The sequence below is a fragment of the Ctenocephalides felis genome, unplaced genomic scaffold, assembly GCF_003426905.1.
Source record: "Ctenocephalides felis isolate EL2017-DRISC unplaced genomic scaffold, ASM342690v1 CF-g0.4_SCAFFOLD_00845, whole genome shotgun sequence".
NCBI lineage: Eukaryota > Metazoa > Arthropoda > Insecta > Siphonaptera > Pulicidae > Ctenocephalides > Ctenocephalides felis.
The window spans coordinates 5,957,500-5,968,041 of NW_020536999.1; the positions used below are offsets into that span (position 1 = coordinate 5,957,500).

General features: G+C 30.5%; 2 protein-coding genes and 1 non-coding gene across 3 annotated transcripts in view; 1 reads left to right on the forward strand and 2 right to left on the reverse strand.

Moving 5' to 3' along the window:
* The window catches only part of LOC113370373 (glycine-rich protein 5-like), a 294,863-nt gene that overhangs the window by 253,071 nt on the left and 31,250 nt on the right, over nucleotides 1-10,542 (forward strand). The window lies entirely within an intron of this gene.
* Nucleotides 8,499-10,276, reverse strand: LOC113370331 (60S ribosomal protein L7a). Its single transcript, XM_026611000.1, has 5 exons — nucleotides 10,117-10,276; nucleotides 9,789-9,903; nucleotides 9,419-9,568; nucleotides 9,011-9,231; nucleotides 8,499-8,842 (listed from the first exon to the last, which is right to left on the reverse strand). Exons 1-5 carry the CDS (start codon nucleotides 10,129-10,131, stop codon nucleotides 8,537-8,539), a joined length of 807 nt encoding a protein of 268 aa, XP_026466785.1. The 5' UTR covers nucleotides 10,132-10,276; the 3' UTR covers nucleotides 8,499-8,536.
* LOC113364454 lies at nucleotides 9,970-10,044 on the reverse strand. The gene has a single exon (XR_003366152.1). It is a non-coding gene; the product is annotated as a small nucleolar RNA SNORD36 (small nucleolar RNA).

A 10,542-nucleotide genomic window follows, 5' to 3' on the forward strand; every position in this document is an offset into this window, starting at 1 on the left:
CAATATTGTCTAACATTATAAGTACCTACAGCAACTCGGTATACCTTAAAATCGCAATTGCAAATAGGCACATGTGCAAAGACCCACAATGTACCATAACTAGTTCTCATGTGCATTCATTTACATTAATTCTTGTAACTTTTAAACGGATCGTCTGAAATAAATAAAATATTCGGCAAATCTCTACTAAATTACATAATCAACATTCTTTTCTAATATTATGGTGCCCTACAGCAACTCGGTATACTTCAAAATCGCTTCAAAGTCCTGATTGTAGTACAAAGCATTAAAATGCACCATTAAATTGAATCAAATGTAACTTTTAAACGGTTTGTCCAAAATAAATGAAATATTTTGCAAATCTATACTATATTGCATAACCAACATTTTTTCTAACATTATTATACCCTACAGCAACTCGATATACTTCAAAATCACTCCGAAACCAACCTAATGATATCCAATTCCAATCCTATAACTAACACGTGTCGTGAATGACTAAGACTTTTGTGTGCATTATCCTTTGTAACTTTTAAAATATTCGGCAACAAAATATTCGGCAAACTTTTACTAAATTACATAATCAACATTTTCTTCTAACATTATAAGTACCTACAGCAACTCGGTATACTTTGAAATCACTCCGAAACCAACCTATTGATTCCCAATTGCATAACCAACACGTGTCGGGAATGACTATTTTTGTGTGCATTATCCCTTGTAACTTTTAAACGGTTTGTCCAAATTAAACGAAACATTCAGCAAATTTGTGTAAAATTAAATTATCTACAACTTTGTCTAACATCAAAACACCCTACAACAACTCGGTATACCTTAAAATCACCCAAAAACCAACAAATTCGCTTACGAACACGTGCTTACATAAAACCCACGCTACATACCACTTACACCTAATAATACTTAAAAATACCTTTACCAATATAAATTTCAAACACTTTTCAACACTTTATAAGTATCAAATATCATTTAATACACACCTAAGAATAAATATTCGATCCGAATATTTTTTCGCGTATTCAATTTCCTTCGTATATATTTTTTTATCGGGCACAGATTTACATTACAGAAACGATTCGTACGAATCTTCGTACGCTACTGATCGTGTCGCGTGCGAATGGCAAAACACGCCCCGGGCTTCGGCCAAATTCGTGTGTTTTCGGGTAAAATACACGAAGGGATGATTTTGTCATGAAGGTAGTTTGTGATGGAGGGCAAAGGTAAAATTAAAGGATGATTTATTTGTATTTTCTTTTAAAATCCGTTGTTTTATGCAAAAATGGGTATTATTAACTTCCCGTAGGGTAAGTTATTGTAATGGGCAAAAAATCGGAATTGAAAATTTTTACATTTCTCGACGTTTTGAAGGTTTCTGAACGTTTTGGCATACCTTAGAAAAAATAGATGTGTGTGTGCGGATACAAATTTTTGTCGACGATTTCCGGAACACGGATCAACCGATTTGAATGATTCAAAAAACATTCGATTCCTATTGATAGGGAAAAAAGCTGATTAGTTTTTGGCAGAGTCAGGTCCAGCCGTTTCGGAGATACGGAGCAAAGAGTACAGAAAATAGAAATCGATTTTTTGAGAAAATGGAGTATCCGATTTGAATGATATAAAAAGCATTCAATTAGTGATGATTGGGAGAACTGTATTAGTTTTTGGCAAAGGTAGGCCCAGCTATTTCGGAGATACGAAGCTAAATATGTAAAAAATGGCAGTTTTTGAAAGAACTAAGCGCCCAATTTAAATGATTCAGAGAACTTTCTGCTTGTCTTAACAAAATAATTGATTTAGATTTTTTTTTTTTAGTTTTTTTGTATATCGAAAATATTTCAGATTTTATTTTTAATTCTGACTATTAGTTCTAATATACTTTATAAATAATTTCAACTCTGAAATTCAGTTTATATAATTCTTATAAATATTAGACAATGTTACAATATTTATAATAATCTATTTGAAAACATTCAGTATTCCTCGAACATTTCGTTACGGTACGAGAAGTTCCAGCAATTTGCCTTAAGGCACGATGCCACCTACCCCACTAGTTACATTTTTCTTAATAACTCAAAAATTTTGTCCAGTACACTCTTTTTTAATTAGCCGTAAAAAGAAGAAAGTAGATAAAATTCAATAATTTGCTAAAAAACAGTTTATTCTATCCTTATATAAAATATATTAATAAATCCAATGAAAACTCACCCTTATATATTGTCCTAAGTTTTCCATACCAGGTTTTAGAACACTTTTTTCACATTTATTTAAATAACTCAAAAATTTTGTTCCGGGCACTCTTTTTTAGTTAGCTAAATAGATAAAACTAGATAAAATTTACTTAAGTTTCTCATAAACACTTGTATAATCTTTGATATAAAAATTTTGAAAAAAATAACTAGTTTAAATTCGCACTTATTTCATAAGCAAATTTCTAGTATGGTTTTGGCACATTTTTGCATTTTGTTAAAGAACTCAAAAATTTTGACTGGGACACTTTTTTTCGTTAGCTTAGCAGAAAGTAGATAAAATTTGTTACATTTCCTAGAAAACAGTTTAGTATAGTCCTATATAATTATTTTGTAAAAATCCTCTGTAAATTCGCCCTTATTATATTGCTCTATATATTATATATTGCTCTAATAATATGTACCATACAAGTTACCAGGACATTTTTTTGAATAACTCAAAAATTTTGTCCAGGACACTCTTTTGTAGTTAGCTTAGCTGAAATTAGATAAAATTTACTAAAATTCAATATAAACTGCTTTATACTGTTTAATATAAAAAAATTGAGGAAAATATTTAGTTTAAACTCGCTCTTACATAATGAACAACTTTTTCATATATTGATTAAGTTTATTTTTTACATTTTGTTAAAAAAAACTCAAAAATTTTGTCCATGACACTTTTTTTAGTTAGCTTAGCAGAAACTAGATAAAATATACTATATTACCTATAAAACAGTTTAATCTAGTCTTATATAAAAAATATTAATAAATCCAATGGAAACTCACCCTTATATATTGTCCTAAAGGTTCCCATACAAGATTTCGGGACACTTTCACATTTTTCTGAATAACTCAAAAAATTTGTCCAGGACACTGTTTTATTTAGCTTAGCAGAAAGTAGATAAAATATACTATATTTTCAGATTAAAAGTTCATATAAGTCTCATAACTTTTTTTGAATAAATCCCCTGTTAACTCGCCTTTATATATTGTCTTAAGTTTCCCATGCAAGATTTCGGAACATTTTTTCACATTTTCCTGAATAACTCAAAAATTTTGTCCAGGACACTCTTTTCAATTTAGCTTAGGAAACACAAGATAACATTTGTTACATTTTCCTGTAAACAGTTTAATATAGTGTTATATAAATATTTTGTAAAAATCCTCTGTAAACTCGCCCTTATATATTGCTCTAATAAATTGTAGCATACAAGTTACCAGGACATTTTTTTGAATAACTCAAAAATTTTGTCCAGGGCACTCTGCTTTAATTAGCCTAGCAGAAACTAGTTCAAATTTAATACATTTGCTAGAAAACAGTTTAATATAGTCCTATATAAATATTTTGAATAAATCCACTGTAAACTCACTCTTATATATTGCTAAGTAGCTAAAAATAAAATAAGTAGTAAGCTAAAAATAGAATTTAATAAAATTTCATTTAAACATTTTTATATACTACAAAATACAGAACATAAACTTGTTATATTTATACTAAATATTTATATATTTATATATGTAAATAAACATATCTAATTATTATTCAGAGACAATTCTAATCTTTTTCTGATAATTTCACGAGAACAATATTTCTGATCCAGATTGCCACAAATACTAACTCTGTCATTAAAAAAAAAATTCAACTGTCTTCGTTCATTTCTGTTATCATACCATTTATCCGGCATGACCCAAGGATTTTCGCCAACGCCACGTACACAACTCCAATTAGCAACTTTTTCTGATCTCGTATCACCAGGACCGTCTTCTTTGAATAATTGAAACCCACAAAAGTGCACCCATTCAAATACATCCATGGCCGAGATATTACATAACACATCAATTACACAAGTCCTCCAGGTCTGATCCGGTTTTAAATTCTTTGGACGAGTAAGGATCAATTGTGTTACACCACCGTCGATGTTAGAAGGTGTATTATAAATTTTTAATTTTGTTAAACACCGCATGATTTCTGATAGATATAAAATGTAAGGAAGGTTTATGCGTGTGTCTTGAAACGTTTCTTCAAATTCCTCTGCAGTTATATTGAATCGGCACAATCTTCCACGAGTCAGAGAGTAATCTCTACCTCTCGGGGAATGATTTAGTGAAAGTCCAACAAGATTTTCGGTAAATTCAGAATTTTCTGGTTTTCCTAGTCGTAAACAAGTTGATTTTTGTTTTACAGAGTCTTTGAGTGCTGCAATATCCATAAGCATGTCACCGGCAATACCTAGAGAAGGTACTTCTTCGAATAAATTATGGTTGTCTTCATTTACCTCTTTAGCGTGGTATCCACCAAAACCTTGAATGACAGTTACCGGCAAAGCAGGAGCCTTCAAATTTTGTTCTCCATAAGGTTCTAGGGATAACGTACCAATCTCTTTTAGAAAAACATATAAAGGTGAAGGGATATTAAATTTTATGCCACATACGTGAAGTCTTATAAGACGTTCCTTATCAGTCATGAAAGAGTGTGAGCGATATTTTACTTCTAGTAGCCTGAAATGCAAAAGGGCTGTAGCATAGTAATACAGTTCTTCAACTTGCAATCTTCGGCCATAAAAGTCATCAAAGTTTAAATCATACATATCTTTGGCAATATCGATTATTTTACTGTAATTGGAAAAGAAGTGATCATTAATGCATTTTTCCATATACACTTCATTTCCAAAAACAAACTGGTCTAAAATATTATTGGCTTTGGTTTCCTCAAACTGAAACTTGGTGGGCTGCTGTAATTCATCTTTTACTTTTACTCGTCGATTAGGCATATTTAAGAATTATCTAGACACCTGTTGTAAAGTTATCCAAAATTCTTAGTTCAACAGTCTTCGTTCGTCACAAATATATAAATAACTCAACTTTTCTTCTTATAAATTATAATAAATGAGCATCAACTGATTTTTAAGTTCAGATTTCAGAAGTGATAGTTAAAAAGTCGCGCACTCAGCCGTGAGGGCGCTGCTGTCGGCATTCAAATTAATGGCGCAAAATTTGAAATAAAATTCATGAATTTAATCGCGCATTTGAAACTTTCGGTATTACACTCGTATTATGTTTCGTAATGATGTAATAATGATAAATATATACTAACTAGTGGTGTATGTCATCGTGCCTTAAGGCAAACTGCTGGAACTTCCCATACTGTAATAAAACATTCGAGAAATTTTAAACATATTATTACAAATACTGTAACTTTCATTATTATTTTTGCTATCTTGTTGTATCCGAGCAATTCAAATGTAAATCATAAATCAAATGATCTCCAAAACATTAACAACAATCATTTCATTTGGAATTCAATTTCAAAAAAAAAAATAGTTGCCTAATTTACAGAAAATTGAAAAAATGCTCCCGCATAGTCACAGTCTAAAACCCGCATTTGCAAACAATTCTGTGCGACATTTTCACTTATACTGTGCTTAGCTTGGCGGCATTTTCACATTTTTCAATAGTTTTCACAAAATTTGCAAAGTTCTCCGGTGCATAAACACTCTAAACGCACTTGGGTAAACATTTGCACCAGAGTGGCGCTTAGACTGTGCTTAGTATGGGTCATTTTTTGAATTTGTAATCCAAAATTACAAAAATATTTTTTGAAAAAAAAAATTAGAAACAAAAAATGTTTTTCCACAAGCAAATATTTTGTTGAAACTAGTGGTGTATGGCATCGTGCCTTAAGACAAATTGCAGGAACTTTCCGCACCATTTTTTTTTTAAATTAACATTTTTGAAAAAAATTTACTCTGAAATAATTAGATTTTTGAGAAACTATAAATGAAATTTGAAGAAAAATTTATTTTGAAATATTTTGGAAATCTGAACTTTTTTTCAAAGCAATCGTACTGCTTTAACTGCACAGAGACGAAATATCGAAGCGAGTAAGCGCCGCGTCGCCGTCTATCGCATAAACATTGGTACGGAACCCATAGGAATGTAAACAAAATTTATACTTATTATTAAAAACTCTACAAAATATCTGATAATTTGATGTGCATATGTCTAATGATCATTTTTGACCGCCAAATGGCATTTTTTTTCACTTTTTTTACTAGATCTCCGAAACCGTTAGACCTGTCTTCATGAAAATTTGATCAGTTCTTCACCTTGTCAATACAAGTAAAATGTTTTTTGAATTATTAAAATCGGATGCTCCGTTCTCTTAAAAACTGAGTTACCGTTTTTGGCACTTTTTGCCCCGTATCTTCGGAACGGCTAGACCTGTCTTCACCAAAAACTAATCAACACGTCTCCCTATCAATGCGAATCGAATGTTTTTTGAATTATTCAAATTGCTTCACCCGTGTTCCCGAAATCGTCGACGAAAATTTGTATCCGCACACACACACACATACGTCTATTTTTTCTAAGGTATGCCAAAAAGTTCAGAAACCTCTGTAATGTGAAGATATATAAAAATTTTCATTTTCGATTTTTTTGCGATTACTATAATTTGCCCTACGGGAAGTTAAAAATATACTACATTTTCCTGTAAACAGTTTAATCAACTTTTATACAAAAATTTTGAATAAATCTAATGAAAACTTACCCTTATATATTGTCTTAAGTTTCCCATACCATTTCCGGGACACTTTTCACATTTATTTAAATAACTCAAAAATTTTGTCCAGGACACTCTTTTTAATTTAGCTTAGCAGAAACTAGATAAAATTTACTAAAATTTGTTATAAACACTTTTATACTCTTTAATATAAAAAGTTTAAGAAAAACATTTAGTTTAAACTCGCACTTACATAATAAGCAAACTTCTCATATAAGAATTGGTTTCGGCAGATTTTTTTACATTTTGTTAAAAACTAGAAAATTTTATTCTAAACACTCTTTTTTATTTAGCTTAGCAGAAAATAAAAATACTACAATTTCCTGTAAATAGCTTAATGTAGTCTTATATAAATTTTTTGACTAAATCCATTGTGAAATCACCTTTATAAATTTTCCTACCAGTTACAACATATGAATACGAGACAATTTGTTACATTTCTTCAAATACTTTAGTAAGAAAGTAAAAAAAAAAAACAAAAATATAATGGTAAAAAAGATATAAAAGCAAGAATATTATAAAAACAATATTAACAAAATGAAAAGCGAAAATAAATAAAACAAAAGCAAAAATTAAAGACAAAACTGTAAAAGGAAAAATTTAAAGAATTCACAAAAAAAATATTAAGGCCAAAATATATAGAAATTACAAAAAATGTAAAGACACAATTGAAAAATTTTAAAAGAAAAAAGTAAAATTGTAAGAAAATAAAGTATTTATATTAAAAAGAAATTGAAAAGGGAATAATATAAAAACAAAATTGTAAAACTAAATAAAATAATTAAAAATATAGAAGTTAATTACAAACAAAATACATTACAGAAACGAAATTTCAAAAAGCAGAATTGAAAATGTCACAAAAGCAAAATTGTGAACAAAAAAAATTGTAGAAGAAAACATTCAAAAACAAAATTATAATTAAGATTATAAGGAGACAAGGAACAATTATGAATGAAAATTTACTGCTTGAGAAAACATCAATAAACGGTAAAAACTCCCAAACACTTTAGTTTTGGTCTCAATTCACAGTTCAGAATGACTTGAAACGTCTAAAAAACAAACAGGTTTGACTAAAAAAAAACAAGCTTCTCATTTGGAAATATAAAAAAGTTTCATTACTGATTAAAAATATAAAAAAATGAAAGAACTATCGCAAAAAGAATATAAAACAAAATTGTTAGAGCAAGAACAAAAGAAAAAAGAAATTGAAAAAGAAAAACGCCTTAAAAACAAAATTGTTTTGAAATAAAAATACAAAAGTAAATATATTACAAAAACAAAATAATAAAAGCAAAATCAAAATTGTAGATAAAAATAGAACAAGAACAAAACGATAGCAAAAAAAAATTATAAAAACAATTGTAAGGGGAAAAATGTGAATAAAAGTATTTATAACTGAGTTATAAACACTAAAATATAACTTTTTGAAAATAAAAAAGAAGTCAAAGAATCCAACAAACATATTCTCACAAATGCATACAAACTTTCTTTAATTTTGTCATAATTCACAACAAATGACTTGATAAAATGACTTAATAAAATTAAGCAGTGAAACTTCTTTGAGAATTTTGTAAAAACTATTTAAACACGACTGAAAATATCTTAAAAAAAAACAATTTTCATGTTTTTTTAGCCCTGTAATAAAAATTCTAACCTAACAAAACCCAAAACAACAAAAAAACCTTAAATCATCTTAAATATCTTTATTTCTCCAATCACTACTTCATCAACCCTGCTTCTGTGCCATTTCCCTGGCCTTGATCTTCTCCAACTTGGCAATTCTGGCAGCGCTCTTAGATCCCAAGACACCACCGCCCCAGTGCCTTCTGATCTCATCGTGCCTATCGTTGTAGTTGGTCTTGACGGCCTCAACCAATTTATTCAGACCGACTCTGTCGCCTGTGTCAACATTGGTTAGTGCTACACATGTGCAAGTCTTCCTGCGGACCAGGGCTCCGAGACGGGCCTTGCCTTTCACTATGCAGTAGGGGACACCCATTTTGCGGCACAGGGCTGGCATGAACAACACCAACTAGATAAAAGACACATGGGGTAAGTAAATTATGCATTTAGATAATTGTAATTTAATGTGAAAGAAAATTTAGGTGCTCAGGGTCAAGTTACATCCTTTTTTAAGTCAGGTGAAGAAATTCATAAACATCACAGCTTAATATATAAGTTTTACTATTACTATTATTACCTCAAGGGGGTCCACATCATGAGCAATGACGACAAGCTGTGCCTTCTTTTGTTCAACAAGTTTTGTGACAGTGTTTGTGCCGGAACGTACAACATTTGGACGTTTCGTGGGTGTGTCTTCTTTGCCCTGGGCTTTAGCTTCAGCACGTGCTTGCAAACGTGCCTTCTTAGCAATAGCAGTCTCCGGCCTGTACTTTTCTAAAATCTTGAACAACTGTGTAGCTAAAAACATGGAATAAAATACTTTTAACAAGCGTTTATGATAAATATAATGTTAAATGTATCATTTATCCCTCAGAGTTGCAATTGGTGGTAGCAAAGTTTGTCTGCATAACATTGTAAGATAGCAAATACTAAAATCATCATGTACATAACCTCAAAACCTACAAAATGTGTCTTTTATCCTCACCTGTTTGTTTATCCAAAGTCTGCGTGAACTGGTTGATTGGTGGAGGGACCTTCAAACGCTTCTGCAAAACGCTCTTTTGGCGTTGGATTCTGATGTATTTGGGCCATCTCACGCATCTGGATAAGTCTCTGGTTGGCTGGATATCCTGACCTGAGAAGATTCACCTTTAATTAAATAAATGTACTTAAACCACGACTGTTGGGGCTTAAACCGAGTTGTGTCAGTATTAAAAAGCTCGTATTTGTAGTAATCATTACTATCAGAGTAAAAAGATCATCATAAGGAAAAATTATCACACCTAACCTCAAAGTTTTGGTAAATTTATATTTTACTAAATAAACACTTTAGGAAGTCAATTATATGTAAATACCGATTCCAAAGTTCCTTGTTCTCTTCTCGAACAAAGGATTCACCAACTTTTTGGGTTCAGACTTCTTCACAGCCAAAGGGGCGGCTGCCACTTTCTTTCCGACCTTCTTCTTAGGCTACAAAAAAACACAAACAAATATAAAAACCAAACTCCAAAGCACTCCTACACTTACACTTAATATCCTAATCAGTATTAAAAAGCTCGTATATATATAGTCATCAATTGTAAACAGACATAAGTTTCACATCATGTGTAAACGCTAACAAAACATAAAAATCTTGCTAACATTTTATACTATAATCATTTATTTATACTTTATCGCACTCACCTTCTTTTGAACCATATTTAAGCCGAAAATAGGCACCGATGAATAAGGATTTCAATAGATTTAACAATTTCTTTTATAAGAGCGTTTGGAGCACGTCTCCGTCTGACGAGACGTCTTGGTAGAAGGAAGTGCTGATGCGAAGTTGGCAGTGTGGTGTGAAGTTCGAAACAAACTTGGCGGCAAATTTGAAATGATAAATGAAATAAATGTAATTTGAGGTGATAAATATGTGTATTGATATATTATTGTAATAAATATATAAAGTAGTGTGTTAAAATGTGTTTGTTGAGTTTAAATAAATGTTTTAGATTAAATAAATATTTATGTTTTCATTTCATTCAGGCTATGGATTCAGCTGTCAAATATGGCGGTAAATATGAAAACGAAATAAAAAAAATAGATAAATTAGATGGAATTATATAATAA